A 19,698-nucleotide genomic window follows, 5' to 3' on the forward strand; every position below is an offset into this window, starting at 1 on the left:
TGAGGGATGTGACTAATGGTTAGTGCTCTTGTTGTCGAACGACTATTTTACTAAATCTTTTTTTAATCTTTTACTTTCTATCTAGTCCTGACCACTATGATGACTCTCATTCATGACTAATCACTGCACAAAATCTCTCCATCTTGCTGCTATGTAAGGGTGTGACAGGAGCTGTCATACGCATCTCCCTGCAATGTCCATGCGTGTACGGTTAAATTCAAGTAATGTGAACGATGCTTACGTGTATCTTGATAATAGTATTGTGAATGTTATATTGCATAAGGGTTTTACATCTAATGTATGTTTTGATATTGTTACAAGAATAGGGGAAGATGTGAGGGATAAAATAAGAGGGTAACTGTAGAATAGGATACTATTGGCTATAGTCTAAAGGGGCACAATAGAGATAGGAAATGAGAGTGCCAGTGTAAGCATAGTTAAAATAAGGGGTTTTCCAGGTTGGGAGGAGCTAGAGATGGGTGTAGTGCAGAGCAGTGAGATACAGTGGTGAGTAGAGTTGAGCGAAACGGGTCGGCTAAAGTCGGGTTTCATGAAACGAAACCCGACCATAGCGTGAGGTCGGCCGTGAGGTCGGCGACCAGAGTGCCAAAGTCGCGTTGCAAATGATGCTACCAGCGCCCTTTTTCAGCCAATGATGGAGGACACACACTGTGGGCAACGCGATGACATGGGCAGCGGTCACCACCATCTTTGAGAAGGGCATGCAAGTGATTGGCTGGCTTTGTGAGGCGTCACAGGGGCTATAAAAGGGCGTGCACGCCGACCGCCATCTTACTACTGCCGATATTAGCATTAGGGAGAGGTTGCAGCTGCTGATTCTGAATAAGGGAGAGCGTTAGGCAGGGAAGAAGAACAAAAAAAACTGCTTCTGCTGGTAGCGATTTTCACTATACAACACAACAGTTTGTGTGCAGTGACAGGGGAGGATATATTTTTGTGCATCAGCTCTGTTGGTTATTAGGCTGCCTTATAAGGCTCCCTGATAGCTGCATTGCTGTTTGCACACTGCTGTGCAAACTGCTTTTTTAAAAGTAAAAAAAAATTTCTTCCTCTTTTCTGCACAGTTACCAAGCGTTCATTTTTCCACACTTTTGTGTGCAGCAGTCCTGCTTATTAGGCTGCCTGCTGCCATACTTGGACTGAGAGCATCATGGTCAGCCTCCTAAAATCTCTAGGGAGATTCAAATTCTCCCCAATACCATGTACACCTTGTACTTTGTCATACACCAGCCAATATCAGGCTGTTAAATTGAGGTGTAATCTATAGTGGGCCTGAGATAATAGTTCAGCCTCCTAAAATCTCTAGGGAGATTCAAATTCTCCCAATACTATATACACCTTGTACCTTGTCATACACCAGCCAATTTCAGCCTGTTAAATTGAGGTGTAATCTATAGTGGGCCTGAGATAATTGTTCAGCCTCCTAAAATCTCTAGGGAGATTCAAATTCTCCCCAATACTATTACACCTTGTACTTTGTCATACACCAGCCAATTTCAGCCTGTTAAATTGAGGTGTAATCTATAGTGGGCCTGAGATAATTGTTCAGCCTCCTAAAATCTCTAGGGAGATTCAAATTCTCCCCAATACTATATACACCTTGTACCTTGTTTTACAGTACCATATAGCTGGTGGTATTTTGGGTACATTTTCCCAAAATGAGGAAGTATGGTGGAAGAGGCTGTGACCGTCGGCGGGGGTTGCCAGCTGGTACTGATGGTGGTGGTGCATCTGCTGGTAGTGGCAAAAGCACAATAGCACCTAAGGCAGGAGGTGTTGAGCCTGCATCATCGTCTGGCTCCACAAGGCCTCGAAGGCTCCCTTTACTGGGAGTAGGTAAACCGCTTTTAAAGCTGGAGCTTCAGGAACAAGTTTTGGCTTACATTGCTGACACAGCCTCCAGCTCTATCGCCTCCTCTTCTGAAGTTTCAAAAAATAAAAGCACGTCAGTCGTCAGTGGAGGCTCCTGGTCAGGAACAACACCTTCGCTTGTGTCCTTCACCCCTATCAAAAGTGAAGGTTGCGGCAGGCCACACTACAGATTACTCCATGGAGCTCTTTTCACATACCATGCCTGGGTTATCAAGTCAAATCGTGAATTCCCCAATCCAAGATGAATCTGACATGGAGTGCACTGATGCACAGCCACAGCTAGATTTTTCTGCTGGTACATTCACTCAGCACTACATTGTCCTCACAATGTACTGAGCCAGAATCTGACCCTGATGAAACTCAGGTGCCCCTTCCCGCATACTATACCACCTTACACGGTGACACAGAGGAAGGTGCACTTGAAATTGAAGAGGAGGTGAAGGATGACCCAGTTGACCCAGATTGGCATCCATTGGGGGAAGAGGGTGCCGCTGCCAATACTCAGAAGAGGAGGAGGAGGATCCGCAGCAGGCATCAACATCGCAACAGCTGTTAGCTGGCAGGCCCGTACCAGTCCAAAAATGGGTAACAAAAACCAAAAGAGTTGCAGGACAGCTTGGCCAGACGGTCAAATTAGCACAGCGTGCAAGGCCTCAAAATATCTTCCATAGTAGGAAGAGTGCAGTGTGGCACTTTTTTGAACAAAATCCTAATGATCAGGCAAAGGTTATGTGTAAGATGTGCGCAAAGACCTTTAGTCGAGGGAAAAATCTTGAGGGAAAAAAATCGAGGGAATACCAGTTGCATGCTTAAACATTTAACCACCATGCACTTGCAAGCATGTACGGACTACCAAACCTCACGCACCACATGTGCACCTGCTCCGAATGAAGGTAGTCAGCAACGCTACATTGCTTCCCCCACTGTAAGCCCACCGGTTAGCACACCACCAGCAGCAAATGTTGAGGTGTCGTCGCAATGCCAAAGCAGTCAGGGAATCTCAATGTTATTGCTACGAAAGACTGAATCTAGGCCATCAGCAAGACCACCAACACCATCACCATCACCAACCCTCTCTCAGTCTGCCATGTCCACCGCTAGTTCCACCATATGCAGCTCTCAAGTCCAGCTCACCCTACCAGAGACTCAGAGTAGGACAAGAAAGTAATCATCCTCTCATCCCCGTACACTGTGTTTGAATGCCCACATTGCCAAACTAATCTCGTTAGAGATAATGCCCTACCGGTTGGTTGAAAGCGAAGCTTTCCGCGAGCTCATGGCCTACGCAGTACCACACTATGACCTACCCAGTCGGCACATCTTTTCTTGAAAAGCCATCCCAGCCCTCCACCTGCATGTGAAAGACCGCATTGTCCATGCACTCAAGCACTCAGTGAGTGGAAAGGTGCACCTCACAACAGATGCATGGTCCAGTAGGCATGGCCAGGGCCGTTATGTGTCCATCACTGTGCACTGGCTTAATGTGGTGGATGCAGGGTCCACAGGGAACAGCGGCGGTGGGACAGTGCTGCCTAGCCCACAGTATAGGAAATAGTGGGCTGTAGGCGTTCGACCCTCCTCCTCCAGAAGTGAAAGCTCTTCCACAGAGCGCAGTCGCACAAGCACTCCATCCGCAGCTGCCAGTGTTGCACACGAGGTGTCCCACTATTGAACAGCTAGTGGTAAGCGTCAGCAGGCTGTGTTGAAGATTATGTGTTTGGGCGACAACAGACACACCACGGAGGTACTGGCCGACTGCTTGCAGCGACAAACTGAGTCATGGCTGGGCAGTCTACATCTTGAGGCAGGCAATGTAGTTAGTGATAACGGCCGTAATTTTGTGGCAGCCATAGCCCTTTCAAAACTCAGACACATACCTTGCCTGGCTCACACCTTGAACCTGGTGGTGCAGTGCTTCCTCAATAATTATCCAGAGTTAACAGCCCTGCTCCATAAGGTGCGAAGACTGTGCTCGCACATCCGCCGGTCGCCCGTATACTCCAGTCGTATGCAGAAGCTGCAGCGATTGCTCCACCTTCCCAAGCACCGCCTAATTATCGACGTTGCATCAAGGTGGAACTCCACCCTGCACATGGTTGATAGGCTGTGCGAACAGAGGCAGGCTGTAATGCATTTGTGGGAGGATACACGGGCAGGCAGTTTGAGGGAAGACATGGAGTTGTCTGGTGTGCAGTGGTCGAAGCTGAAAGACCTCTGTAAAGTCCTTCAGTGTCTTGAGGAATGCACACGGCTGGTAAGCGCATAAGCATGAGCATCCCACTTATGCGTCTGCTCATGCAAACTTTGACGCACATTAAGGAGCAGGCGTCTGCAGCCGAGGAGGAAGAGGAGGAGGGAAGCCTTGATGACATTCAGCCATTGTCTGCTCAGGAAACTCTCCTGGACGAGGTAGAGGAAAAGAGGAGGAGGATAATGGGGATGATTATTTAGGGGAGGAGGATGCTTCTCAGGGGGCAAGAGAAAATGTTGGCGTGGTAAGATCAGGTACAAGGTTTGTGCGTAACTGGAGGGATGTGGATTTGCCAGAAAGTGCTCCTCCACCCAGCACTCGCAGTGCATCATTGACACCTGGAACATTGGCCCACATGTGTGATTATGCCTTGCAGATCCTAAAAAGGGACCCCCGCATTGCCAAAATGATGAACGATGACGACTACTGGTTGGCCAGCATCCTGGATCCACGCTATAAAGGCAAATTGCAAAACATCATGCCACAGGAGAACCCAGAGTTAATATTGGCTAACAAACAAGCAACTCTGGTAAACCGTTTGTTTGAGGCATTCCCAACACACAGCAGTGGGACCTGAGACCGTCTGAGTATGCCTCCTGATTAGAGATGAGCGGTGTTCGAGTCGAACTGTTTGCCAAGTTCAAATTCAAGCTGTTTTGGGCGGTGTTCGCGCCGTTTGTCGAACTCGAACACTTTGGCTGTTCGAGGTTCCATTCGAGAACGGATTCGTTCACCAAAAGCGTAACTTTATTTTCACACTAGCTGAAGAGCCCGGCGCTGCCCGGGCATAGTAACTAACTGTGGTTAGTTATAGCAAATTATAATTATCCTCCATCCCATAGTCCCATGCACATATACCCATCATACATATCCACGATCCCTTAGGCCTGTGCCCATATACCCATCATGCATATCCTCCATCCCATAGTCGAGCGCCCATATACCCATCACACATCCTCCATCCCATAGTCCCATGCCCATATACCCATCACACATCCTCCATCCCATAGTCCTGTGCCCATATACCCATCATACATATTCACCATCCCATAGTCGAGTGCCCATATACCCATCACACATCCTTCATCTCAGTACCATGCCCATATACCCATCATAGATATCCTACATCCCATAGTCCCGTGCCCATATACCCATCATACATATCCGCCATCCCATAGTCCCGTGCCCATATACCCGTCATACATATCCTCCATCCCATAGTCCAGTGCCCATATACCCATCACACATCCTCCATCCCATAGTCAACCATTATGACATCATAGTGAGCGGCGGGGCTTGCAACCTATGATGAGATCAGCGTCGCCATGGCAACAGTTATGACATAAACGTCCCTATTGCAACCTATGATGAATCAGCGTCGCCATGGCAACCATTGTGACATCATAATGAAGGGCGGGGCTTGATGCACACACACTTTTTTCCCCATTACGTAGATAGGGGCAAAATTGTTTGGTGAATTGGAACGCACCGTGTTAAAATTTCGCCTCACAACATAGCTTAGGACGCTCTCGGGGTCCAGACGTGTGACTGTGCCAAATTTTGTGGCTGTTGCTGCGACGGTGTGGATGCCAATCCCGGACACACACATACATACATACATACATACATACATACATACATACATACACACACACACACTTCAGCTTTATATATTAGATTAATAATGTTTTTCAATGTTAATAGACAGTTTCATGGCATAGTAGCGGTGTCTGGTAGCCAGCGGTGTAGTACACCTGTCAAGGAGCTACACCCTGTGTGTTTCTAATAACTTTTTCCTCATCTTGTCCAGGAAATCTTTTTGGGCCTTGTAGCACTGTCTGCTACTCAGCAGAGGAGCCCACTCGTGAACCTAACTATGCCGCCTGTTTATGAAAGAACCAGTTTTTGACTGCATTTAGCCCAGTTAATACTTTGGGCCTAGTAACTGTGTCTGCTACTCAGCAGAGGAGCCTACCCGTGAACCAAGCTGTGCCGCCTGTTTATGTAAGAACCATTTTTTAACTCCATTTAGCCCAGTCAATACTTTGGGCCTAGTATCTGTGTCTACTGCTCAGCAGAGTTGCCCACCCGTGAACCAAGCTATGCCGCCTGTTTATGTAAGAACTGTGTGCTACTCAGCAGAGGAGCCCAGCTGTTAAGCAAGCTACAGCACCTGTGATTTGGACACTTAATTTTTGCACATTCTTTCTGGAATGCCAGTTAGGCCTAATTCCGGTTGACCTGCACTTACTGGGAAATCCTCGTTTGCGGGGAAGAATTGGAATCCCAGATCCCCATCACTAACGGGGTTCAGCAGGTTATCCGCACCTGTAAGCGACACACGCTGGTCCTTTCAGTGTAGCGCGCGTGCAGCCCCGGACATGTAAGGGCATGACAGACCTGTTATTGCTCGATCTCGCGTGCCAGAGTCTCGCGTGTCCCTCTAGTAAGCTGGACGCGGACCACGGGGGCATGCCGGAGTCTCGTTCGTTAACGGAATTAAGCTGACAAATTGCTAGCACAACTAAAAACGGCCATGCACCACCACCCACAGAATCGAGAAAGCTTGCAATCTGTCCATCTTTTCCGTGGCTGGCATGATTGAGGTTGCCCGTGTGGAGTCCAATTAAGCCGCAGGCTCCACTCCTTGTGGTGGTGCCCTTCTGGACATTCCTTTAAGGTTCAGCTTTACAACCATGCTGCCCACGTAAACCAAACACTTTGCCTTCATGGACGCTGCTCGGAGGGTCGTGGGAATAACGCCGCCCGATCGGCAGTTGGCATAATTTATGGTGGGAAGTCCGACGGTATATGATCGTCTTCGATTTTAGAATTTTAGAATTTTTTTTTGTCTTTTAGATTTTTATTCCAGCCTTGCTTGACTTTATAAGGGCATGACATGCCTATATCTGTGTCTCCTCCTCCTCCTTTTACTCCTCCACCTATTTTCTATATGTAGTTGCCCTTTTCCATATGTTATTTGTGTCTTCTGAGCATTTTGTCTGCTTTGGGACACCTTTTAAGGTGTTTTGTATGTGTTTTCTATGTGTTTGTATGTGTTTGTGTTTGCCTGCCATTGTTTTCAATGGGGTTCGACGGTGTTCGTCGAACGTTCGAAGAACATTCGATGAACTTGCCTCCTGTTCGACGAACCGAACCGAACCGAACTGGAACACAAGCGGGGTGGCTCAACACTACTCCTGATATATAAATGTACATTTTTAATGTTTAAACTATGCTATATATACCTGGTATCTGGTGATACTGTACCCTTTCTGCCGGAAAGTCCTCCTCCACCCACCACTCTAAGTGTATCATTGACACCTGGAACATTGGCCCACATGTGTGATTATTTCTTGCGGATCTTCTTTTTATATTGTGGTGTGAACCATCCTGAGCGTGTGAGAGTCTGTGGGTTACTCCTGTAATTTATATGTAGATTTAAAAATTACCCCAACACTGTATACAGCACTACGCTTGTGCTACATTACCCATTTACTGCTTTTTATATTTTGGTCTAATCCAAACTGACCAAGTGAGAGTCTGTTTCTGACTCTGGAAATAAATACTGAGATTGACAATGACCCCTACACTGTATACAGCTGTACGCGTCAGATCCATTACCGTTTTACGGCTTTTTATATTGCGTTGTAATCCATACTGAGCCTGAGACCGTCTGTGTCTGCCTCCTGAAATATATACGGAGATTTAAAATTTTAAACTATACTATATATACCTGCTATCTGATGATACTGTACCTTTTCTACTTTTTATATTCTTGTCTAATCCATACTGAGCCTGTGAGCGTCTGTGTGACTCATGAAATATATACGGAGATTTACAATTATCCTTTGACTGTATACAGCTGTACGCTTCTGATACAGTACCATATATCTGATGTTATTTTGGGTACATTTTCTCCAAAATTTGGAAGTATGGTGGAAGAGGCCACAGATGTGGGCGTGGGGGGGACAGCTGGTACTGATGGTGGTGGTGCATCTGCTGGTAGTGGCAAAAGCACAATAGCAGCTAAGGCAGGAGGTGTTGAGCCTGCGTCATGGTCTGGCTCTGGAAGGCCTGAAAGGCTACCTTTTCTGGGAGTAGGTTAACCGCTTTTAAAGCCTGAGCATCAGGAACTGGTTTTGGCTTACATTGCCGAAACAGACTCCAGCTAATATTCCCTCCTCTTCTGAAGTTTCAAAAAATGCAAGCACTGAGTCGTCAAGTGCTGGCTCCTGGTCAGGAAGAACCCCTTTCCTTGTGTCCTTCACCCCCACCAAAAGTGAATGATGCAGCAGGCCACACTTCACATTAATCCATGTAGCTCTTTCTCACATACCATGCCTGGGTTATCAAGTCAAATCGTGAATTCCCCAGTCCAAGATTAATCTGACATGGAGTGTGGGTCGCCAGCCAGGGCTGTGGGGTTAATCGGTACCGGGCCGGTGTCTCAGAGGGATGTGTCATGGTGGTGGTTTCTGATCAGATTGACCAGCGCTGCAGTGTCGCTTCTCTGGGACAGATGTTGTGGTGCAGCTAAGATGTAGAAGCCCTACACAGGTAGGGCCGTAGTCGCAGGGCAGATGAAAGAGTTGGTAGATGGTGTGCAGTGCAGGATGTAGCAGAGCCGTGCGCCAGGTGCAGGAGAAAGATGACAGACACAGTCGTGCAGTGCCTTTACCTGTACTTGGGAAGTGCCGTCCAGGACCCAGAGTACAGATGGAGAAGGAGTTGGTCAGCCTGGAAGCAAATTAGGAATTCTCTCTCTGCAGATAGGTAGTGTGGCCTCCGTTCTAGCGCTTATCTGAGGTACTCGCAGTACTGAGTTCACTGAAGTTCCCCCTGTTGACTCTCTTTTGGAACTTTCTCGTATGGCAGGCAGCCGTAGCCTTTTCCTTCTGGCTCACACACGTTGCTGCTGGGGCCTCTGAGCCTTAGTTGGGAACAGCATTTACAGCTGCTACTTCCTCCGGTTTCTGCTGCAGGACCATCAGTGTCCCTACAAACTCGGAGACCGGAATCCGGACCATACGCTCCAGCTAGGAGTGAGCCTTAACTCTGCTCATCCTCCAGCTCCCCTTCTCATGTCCACACACTTCCCCTTCCCTTCACAGACTGCCCTAACTTCCCTCCTCCCGACCACAGAGAACAGCTCCTCAGCAGTCAGGTTCAGAGCTCTCCCTGCTGGCCTGGAGTGGGAACTGTGTTGTGTGTTGATTTAACTGCTAGAGAGATCCTTTGTTGCTCCCAAGCTTGACATCACACTCCCTAGGAGGAAGGTAATGCCACTGTGGCGACCGTACTCCTGGGGGCGCCACAAGTGCACTGATGCCCAGCCACTGCTAGATGATTCTGCTGGTACATTGACCCAGACCACTACATTCCCCTCACACTCTACACAGCCAGAATCTGACCCTCATGAAACTCAGGTTCCCCTTCCCGCATACTTTACCACCTTACACGGTGACAAAGAGGAAGGTGCAGATGATGAAAGTGCAGGTTCCTTGAGCAGGTGGGGGGGCATACTCATGGGCGACGGCACTGGCACAGGTCCCCTCATAGTATGCAAAAGTGTCTCTGCGGGTGGGAGAGCCCACCCACCATCAGACACACCACCGTACTATGAGGGGCCCTGTGCCAGCGCCGTCGCCAACGAGTGGGCCCCCCTGCTTGCTCAGGATCACAGCACTTGCAAAGTTGAAATACTTACCTCTCCCTGCTCCACCGCCGTGACGTCTTCCGCGTTTCCTGACAGTGACATTCTGGTCAGAGAGCACGATGACATCACGTCTGTACGCCCTCTGCCTTAACAGTCCAAGTGCAGAGAGATGGAAGATGGGGACTACGAGGAGTCCAGAGTACAGGGATTCCCTAGCGAGGAGACTTATTTAATTGTTTTAAAAGTTGGGAGCAATTTTTGGGGAGCACTATACTCTGGAGAATGATATATGGGGCCCACCATACACTGGAGCATACCAAAGGTGGACATCAGACACTGGAGCAGCATTTACAGGGCCCATTATACACTGGAGCATTAGAAATGGGGCCCATTATATATGGAGCATTATTTGGGCCCATAAGAGGACCAACATATACTGTAGCATTATGTGGAGCTCATCATATACTGTTTCAAACATTATATGGGACCAATGATTCTGTATGGAGAAATATATGGGCCTCATTACTCTGTATGGCATACTATGCGGTGGCCATAATACTGTATGGAGTAATATACTGTCCGTTTTTGGAGCTATTGGAGAATTTAAAATGGATATCAGTCATGTGATGTAGGAAGTGAAGTATTTTTCATTGTACTATACCGCTATTTTTCTGCCGTATCAGAGGATCATGAATTGTGGCATGTGTTAAAGGAGCCCAGTGACACTCTTTGGCCCTGGGCCCACGAAAATCTGGAGCCAGCCCTACCCCCCCAACTTTAGCCAAATAACCCCCAGTTTTCAATGCCTAACTATTATTATAAAGTAAATTAAGGTTGACAAGCTTAAGTAATAAGAATTGATGTTTTTGGCATTAAAATGGGCACTGTAGGTGTGTTTCCTGTCCTCTACTCACTGCCGACTTTTCTTCCCCATTGACTTGCATTGGGTTTCGTGTTTCAGTCGGCCTTCGACTTTTCGCGATAATCGGCCAATTGTGTTCGACCCGACTTTTGCGAAAGTCGGGTTTCATGAAACCCGACTCGACCCAAAAAAAGGCAAAGTCGCTCATCTCTAGTGGTGAGATTTCCTGATTAAGGGCAGAACGAGTGATTTAGCAACAGGAGAGGAAAGACAGATTAGCCATGGGGCTGGAGATTGCTGAGGCAATGCGGGACCCCAGGATAAGCAGTGTGCGGGCGGTCACCATTTAATGCAGTAATCATTCTGAGATGATCCGGGGCCTACTGCCGGGACTAGGCCGAACTGCTGGCGCCTTTTACCTTTTCCAAGGGAAACCGGACGGCGTAATGAAGGAAGATGATGGACCTAGAGGCACAAGAGCTGCAGAAGTGAAAGGAGCGTCTTCGGGATGGAAGTTGTCAGAAAAGGCAGGGAGAGCTCACGGAATGCAAATGAATGTGAAGTGTGCTACATCTGTACCAAAAGCCCTGTTTTCAAGTAAAGTTGAACTCAACAGGAGTATGAACATAGAGTCTGGAATTGTTTGTGTGAACTCTGACTTCGGAACTGGGAATACAGAATCAGAGGGAACTCCGGAGCCTAATGTGAATGTCCTACTTAGCACATATTACATACCACATATGGGACATTGTTTTCTTTGTGGGGCACCAGCATGAGGGAACACAACAGCTCCTCGCCACGACTACCACCCTAGCCACTTCAGAGCTACTCCCAATAGCCCTTTTCTTTGCTGCTTAACAGTGCTCTTACACAAAAGTAAATGCTGCACACATTACATTGACCAATATTAGATTTTTTTTTCATCCGATGATGCAGACAGAACTGATCATTGGCTGAAAAAAAGTCCAACGAGCCCAACCAGGGTTGTGAATGATCACAAACACTCATTCATGGGTTGAAAGGAACTATAATTCCTTACGGTTGAAATCAACCTTTGTCTTGAACTTTAATCTAATGTGTATTGGCTCCCATGGCATGGTGAGGGGGGCATATAAGCTCCCAGTATTAGGGGACCAATTTCAACTGTAGTCATCCCTATAGCTTTGCAACCTTTGCTGTTCTTCTTTTCTAGAGCTGTTACTCACCCAGGGATTGCTGAATGTGATCCAATATTTCACTCGATCACCAAATTTCTCAAAGCACAAGTTAGCATAATCATTAAAGTAAGTGATCATGGTGATGTTTTGCCAGCCACCGAACTTCTCTTGCAGGTTCTAACAAAGCAAATAGAAGATACGAATTGTGATAACCTTGTAAGAATTGCCATTTGCAGATGTAAATACCGTAATTCATGCTCAGATGGTAGATGCTGATACAACATATATGTTATTAGGACAATGATACAAATTGTCAGTTCTGAGGAGAATCTCTAGAGTCTGGCAATAAGCCATTTTTTCTATTTTAATCTGTCCCCTTGGTGCCCCCACATAACAAAATTGTCCCCCTTTGTGCTTTGTATTAGGTTAAAAAGCATACAACTTAGGTCATGCTCCCATATAGCAAAAATGCAGCTTTTTTGTTCAGAAAAATTGCTTTGATTGTCGGCTCAAGCAAAGTGCATGTGATTTCATAAAAAGTCATGCCCACTGTGCTTTAAAGGGAATCTGTCACCCCTTTTTTGAGATATCATATAATGATATCATTTAATTGTGTGTCACATAAGGATTCTCTTAGTACTTTTGCTTCCCCCTGACCCCGCACCTTTCATGCATAAATACCTTTTTTATATCGGTTCAGATGTATGTAAACTGCCGCTGTCCAGTCCGATGGGCGGGGCTTATTCACCTGCTCCCCCCCCCTCCCTGTCTTGCTCCACGCATTTCTTCTTGTGTAGAGCAAGACAGGGAGGGGGGGAGCAGTTGAATAAGCCCCGCCCAGCGGACCGGACAGCGGCAGTTTACATACATCTGAACTGATATAAAAAAGGTATTTATGCATGAAAGGTGCCGGGTCAGGGGGAAGCAAAAGTACTAAGAGAATCCTTATGTGACACACAATTGAATGATATCATTATATGATATCTCAAAAAAGGGGTGACAGATTCCCTTTAAGGCTCATTCACACATCAGTATTTGGTCAGTATTTTGCATCAGTGTTTGTATGCCAAAGCCAGGAATGGAACTCACCAAGAAAAAAATATAATTGAAAGACTGATGTCTGTTCTTTGTTTTGGAGACACTCCTGGTTTTGGCATACAAATACCTATGAAATACTGATCAAAAATACTGATGTGTGAAAGAGGCCTTAGAGACGGTGTTAAGCTGTGTTTTTTGTGTTTTTCTACCCATATGCTTCTATACAAAGCCTAAGCAAATGCATGTACAAATGTAAAAGCATTTAAAGTGCTCAAGGCTTCTTTTCCCATGATCTGTTTTTGGTGATTTTTTTTATGCTGCGTATATTTGAAAAACATCAAGTAACCTATTTTACTTAATGGGAACAGAAATGGTGCAGAAAATCTCGAAAACTCACCAAAATCTCATCCTGGGAAAGTAGCCTACAAAAACCAAACACTCGAAAAAAAGGGAAAATGCAAATATGCAATAATGATACCAGATTTCTATTATAAATTATGGTGCAGACACCTGCAGTAAAAACTGCAGTAAAAAACTAGGAATATGGCCTAATACTCATTTGACCCGTTCTTTTAGGCTGTGTGCCCATAATGAGCTTTTGGTATTTTCCATGTGTCAAAAATGCTGCGTCTTAATTCCAGCAAAGTGGATGGGGTTTATAGAAATCTCGTGCCTACTGTGCTTTTCACTACTCAGCTTAAACTGACCTGTGGTGCATATCCACAACATGTCAATTTCGCTTGCAAGTACGCTGAGTTTTATGTGCAGATTTTCCCCATAGAATTACATTAGATGTGGAAAATCCACTGATTTAAAAAAAATATGTAATTCATCATATGAAGTTTTGTCAAAACCAAAACAAAGCAGTTTATTTAGATATAGATAAAAAAAAAAAAAAAAAAAGGCTACAAGCCCCAGCCAGCTTGCCGACAGCCTATGGTGCTCGGAACTCTGTCTGGACAGGAAGTGTGATATCCAATGAAAGTAAAAAGGGAAATGTTCCAGCTCCTTAAAATTAAGACATCTTTACTGATCCATAAAAATAGTGAATTTGGCAAATCCTCTTCAGAGAAGGTGCACACCAGGCATACAGCGGCGCGTTTCCATCTCAAGGATCTTTTTCACAGCTGAGAAAGATCCTTGAGATGGAAACGCGTCGCTGTATTCCTGGTGTGCACCTTCTCTGCAGAGGATTTGCCAAATTCACGATTTTTATGGATCAATAAAGATGTCTTAATTTTAAGGAGCTGGAACATTAAGGCTATGTGCCCACATAGCGTTTTATTCCGGACACTAAAAACCATACTCCTTCCCAGAAATCACGAGTTTTTTTCTGTGCGATTTCACCGCGATTTTACCGCGATTATCGCGTGCGATATTCAAGCACTTTCCAAGCGATTTGAAGCATCGCTTGGAAAGTGATTAACAGGTTGGTCACACTCGTCAAACATAGTGTTTGACAAGTGTGACCAGGTTTTTACTATTGAGGCCGCCTATGCGGCATCAATAGTAAAAGATAGAATGTTAAAATGCTAAAAAAAATAAAAAAATCGGGGTATATTTACCTTCCGGCGTCCCGCACTGCCATCCCGGGCCACAGCGTTCCAAGTAATGCCTTGCGAGACCTGTGATGACGTAGTCTCGCGTTGCTATAACGATCTTGCAAGACCGCTAGAGTCACGCGAGACTATGTCATCACAGGGCCTTGCCGCAAAGCATTATGGGAACGCTTAGGCCGGGAATGCAGCGCGGGACACCGGAAGGTAAATATACCCCGATTTTTTATTTTTTATTATTTTTTTACAGGGGTATGGTACCCAGGGCCTGGAGGACAGTCTCCTCTCCTCCACACCGTGGGTACCAACCGCACATGAGACGCTTAACTTCCCGCATGGTGGGCATAGCCACATGCGGGAAGTAAGCGATTCTCATGCATTCCTATGGGTGCGGAATCGCGGCAATTCTTTGTGATTCCGCACAAAAGAATGAGCATGCTGCGATTTTTTCCGCGATGCAATTCCGCCGCGGTAAAAAGCGCAGCATTAGCACAGCATGTGCGGAATGCCATAGGAATGCATGGGGGGCGTTCTGTACACGATTTTTAAACATTTACGCAGCGTTTTCGCGCCGAAAATCGCGGCAAAAATGCTTAAAAATCGCTACGTGGGCACACAGCCTAACTTTTTTCCTTCCATCAGTTTATTTAGAACATGACATACCAAAAATAGACAAAAACTGGAGCAATAAAAACGCATGTAAAAAAAATACACTAAAAAAACACAATGAAAAAAGTAACATAATTTACTGAAAGCACTACTCAAGCATTGTTGTTTATTCAGGGCTGGAGTGGCGCTTTATATGTAAGCCTCCTAACCCCGGCCATATACTCACAATCTGGCGTCTTCACCATTTTTTGGCAACTCTCCTGTTCCACGGCACCATCTTGTGAGCGCAGCTTCTGAGTGGCCAGAAGTCAGAAGCTACATCACAAGCGCTCAATACAAGTCTGTGAGCCAGAATGAGGTTCTCATAGACTTGTATTGTAAAGTGACCTCCGCGCCGCTCCATGAAACACTGGAGCTGCAAGTACGTCACTTTTCACTGGAGACCGACGGTTGCAACGCAACAAAACACTGACGGTGGTAGCAGGCGAGTATCTGACCAGAGGCAGGGGAATTACATTTAAAGCACCACACCAGCGGTCCATTAAGAAAACACGCTGAAGTGGTGCTTTAATAGGTGCAGAAAATCTGCAACATCAAGACTCACTAAAAGCTCATCGTGGGAATGTAGTTCTATCTTCCTGTTACAAGCAATGCAATTACATTACTACATGACGCTCAGACACACATATCACCTATATGAGTCATTTTTAAGTTTGTCCATAAAATAATTTGTCTTTACAATTTTGGGATAATTTATCAAGAAAAAGAAAATTCATACTGACAACACAAGAGTGCAGCACTGTCTTACCTGTGGCAAGTCCCAGTGATACAGGGTGACTACCGGAGTAATATTATTTTCAAGAAGAACATTGATCAAATCACCGTAGTATTTTATTCCATTTTCATTAACACTTTCAGCTGTGGAAACAAATGTGGGGAAATGACTTGGTCTCCTTAATCATCACTGGTATTACCATCAGGGCCGGCACACCACGTGGCCACTGACTCTGCCCCCCCATTCCCACCGCATCACGCATTCAAGTGTACAGTTGAAATCTATGATGGAGGTGAGAGCATCAGTTGACACTCCCTCTCCCATCATTCCCCCTCTGCTTATAAAGCAGCTGGCACAATGACGTCACTTCATTGTGTGCCACGCTGTGCCGAGCAGTGGAACGGCTGAGAAGACCCGCTGCAGAGACTGGATATGCAGGGGAATGGAGAGAGATGTGCATTGTATTTATTTATTTTTAAATCAGCATGTGGTGGCCATAATACTGAAGTAGTATGGGGTGCGCATTATACAATATGGGGCTGCATTCTAATATATGAGGCTGCATTATACTCTATGTGGCTGCATTATACTACTTGGGGCTGCATTATACTATATGAGACTGCATTATACTATGTGGCGGGTGCGTTATACTCTATGGGTTGAATTATACTGAGGCTGCATTATACTCTATGGAGGCTGCATTATATTTTATCAAGGACTATGGAGAGTTCGTTATACTATCTGTACTATATGGGGGCTGCATTATACTCTCAAGGACTATTGGGAGTGCATTATACTATATCGGGCTGCATTATACTGTATGGAGGACTGTGGGGAATGCATTACACTATATTATTATTATTTATTATGAAGGACTATGAGGTGCATTATATTTTGGGGAGTGCATTATACTATATGGAGGACTATGTGATGCATTACACAATATTGAGAATTATGGGGAGTGTATTATACTATATGGAGGACTATTGGGAGTGAATTGTACTGTATGGAGGACTATTGGGTGCATTATACTATATGGAGGGTTATGGGATGCATTATAGTATATTGAGGACTATGGGAAGTGTATTATACTGTATGGAAGACTATGGGGAGTGCATGATATTGCATGGAGGACTATGGGGTGGGCATTATACTATATGAAGGACTATGAGGCAAATACTATGTGAAGAAGGACTATATGGGGCACATTATACTATAAGGTGGGCTGTGGGGTACATTATACTATGATTGCTTATGCCTGAACAGAAATTATTGTTCTCAGAGGCACTTCAGCAGGTGAAAACTGCAGATATGCTGATGATAACATGATACTGTATGTGGACAGATTGAAATACTAATGATCTTTCTGTGCCCATTATTCTTCCTCAGCTGGAGTAAAGAGGCGAAGAAACACACGTTCAATGACTTAAATATTGACAATCTCACTCTTTTAACGGCTTGGTCTCAGCGCTTTAAATACAACCAAACTTTTTTGTGTGATGGTGCAATATCTCAGCATTTGGGGCCCTACTTTGTCTAAAACCGGTGCTGGGTATCATTGTGACATCAGTTTTCATGTATGAGTTCTGTTTGAATTTTTCACAGTGAACTTGTACGCATTATTGCCTGTACACTAAAAAACATGGAGAAAAATCCCATTTTCATACATATCATGGATCAGTGGAAAAAAATTAGACAGCTGTAGGATGTCGGATTTTCCTTATATTGTTTTTTTTTTTTTCTGTAGTAGATGCAGGATAAAATTGACACACTGATCAAAGACTGATGAAAATCACTGATGTCTGAATGAGGCCCTATAGTTGCTGTACTATATTTGGCATGATTTATTAAATTACATTTACCCCTTCAACTTTGGTCAATTTTTCATTTTTGTTTTTCCTGCCTCTTCTTTCAAGAGCCATATTTTTATTTTTTTTTCCAGCCATATGAAGGCTTGTCTTTTGTGGGATGAGTTGTACTTTTGAATGACTCCATTAATTCTGCCATATCATGTATTGGAAAACAGGGAAAAATTCTAAGTGTGGTGAAATTGCAAAAAAAAAGTGCAATTCCACAATAGTTTTTTTGAGTTTTTTTACTTACCATGTTCAATATATAGTAAAATTGATCTGGAAATATGATTACCCAGATCAGTACGAGTATGCAGATACCAAACATGTTTATATATTTTTTTATTTAAGTGTTGAAGAAAAAATCGGAAATTTGATTAAAAAAAAAAAGAAATCCTGTTTTGTTGCCATTTTCTGACACCCGTAACGTTCTCATTTTTCGGGATCTGTGGTTGGGTGAGGGCTTATTTTTTGCACACTGAGCTGAAGTTTTTATAGAAACCATTTTGGGGTAGATAGAATGTTTAAACATCATTTATTGAAATGTTGCGATGAACAAAAAAACGCAATTGATTCTTTTCTCGTTACGCCATTTACCAATTGGATTAATTTATTTTATATTTTGATAGATCGGATATTTCTGAACGCAGTGACACCAAATATGTGTATTTTTTATTAGTTTTATTCTTAATGCGGAAAAAGGGGGATATAACATTTTTTAAAACTTTTTTTTTTACTTTTTACTGTATATAATAGTCCCCTAGGAGACTTAAATCTGCGAGCATTCGATTGCTTGTCTTATACATAGCAGTGCTATGGGCCAGCGTTCAAAGGAGGATTGTGATGACAGACAAGGGGGTCTTCTGCAAACCCCCGGCTGTAATTACAACCCATCAGCGCCCCGAGATCAGGTAACAGTGGCGCTGATGGGCAGGATGTATGACGCACTTCCTATCTGGGCTTATTAAATATCGCTGTCAGTTATTGACAGCACAGCAGCATTTAGCCGATTAACAGCAAGGGGGGAATCTTGGATCTACCTGTAGCTGTTAGAGGCACTTTATGGTTAATTAAATCATCAAGTGCAGGGAAAGATGCGGGCTCAGCATGTGAGCCCACATCAAAGTCAGGGACAAGTCTGATTACTTAAATATACGTCATCGGTCATGAAGGGGTTAAAGGGAACCTGTCATTAGATTTGGTTACTCAAACTATGGGCAGCATCAATCAGGGCTTGGCTGCAATCAGGACTTGGCATTTCAGAGAAAACAGATTGAAGAGGTGGCCGGTAACAAGAGAGAGAGGAGGCTAGACCAGTGAGATCTACGTCCGGCTTCTTCTCTCTCTGCTCCAGTTGATTGACATATCTCTCCCATGTTTGTACAAACTCATTTTTGTTTTAAAATTGTAGATTTTTTACTATATGAGTATTTAGAGATATGCACATGGACCAGAGATGGTAATAGAGAGGAGAGCATGCTTGTAAGCATGCTCTGTGATCTGTGCAGAGGTCATTGTGCAGGGAAGGGGAAAGAGGAGAACAGTGAGGATCACCTATATGTTGTTATTATTATTCTTATTATTCTTATTCTTATTATTATCATTTATTATTATAGCGACATTTATTCCATGGCGCCTTACATGTGAGGAGGGGTATACATAATACATACAAGTACAGTAATCTTAAACAATACAAGTCACAACTGGTACAGGAGGAGAGAGGACCCTGCCCGCGAGGGCTCACAATCTACAAGGGATGGGTGAGGATACTATATACTGATGTTTTACCCTTCATTGCAATCCTGCCAGTAATAATAATGAAATATCTATAGAAAAGGAAGCAAAAAATTTGCCGTACTGTTTTTTTTTAGCCTATTTGCAAACATAATAATTTTATTTCTATAGCGCCAACATATTCCGCAGAGCTTTACATTATAGAGGGGACTTGTACAAACAATAGACATTACAGCCTAACAATAAACACATAGATCAAAACAGATACCAAGAGGAATGAGGGCCCTGCTCGCAAGCTTACAGTCTGTGAGGAA

General features: G+C 44.6%; 1 protein-coding gene across 3 annotated transcripts in view; it reads right to left on the bottom strand.

Annotated features, from left to right (window-relative positions):
• Positions 1 to 19,698, bottom strand: part of LCTL (lactase like) — a 55,854-nt gene that overhangs the window by 26,006 nt on the left and 10,150 nt on the right. For 2 of the 3 annotated variants that reach the window (XM_073568903.1, XM_073568902.1), the window contains exon 1: positions 11,871 to 11,960. In XM_073568903.1, coding sequence (XP_073425004.1) covers positions 11,871 to 11,960 — 90 coding nt within the window. Of the gene's footprint in view, positions 1 to 11,870; positions 12,000 to 15,833; positions 15,944 to 19,698 lie in introns of those variants that run through there. The other variant, XM_073568901.1, reaches the window with a different exon arrangement.

This window comes from Dendrobates tinctorius, unplaced genomic scaffold (assembly GCF_039654945.1).
Source record: "Dendrobates tinctorius isolate UK_male_01 unplaced genomic scaffold, ASM3965494v1 ptg000022l, whole genome shotgun sequence".
NCBI lineage: Eukaryota > Metazoa > Chordata > Amphibia > Anura > Dendrobatidae > Dendrobates > Dendrobates tinctorius.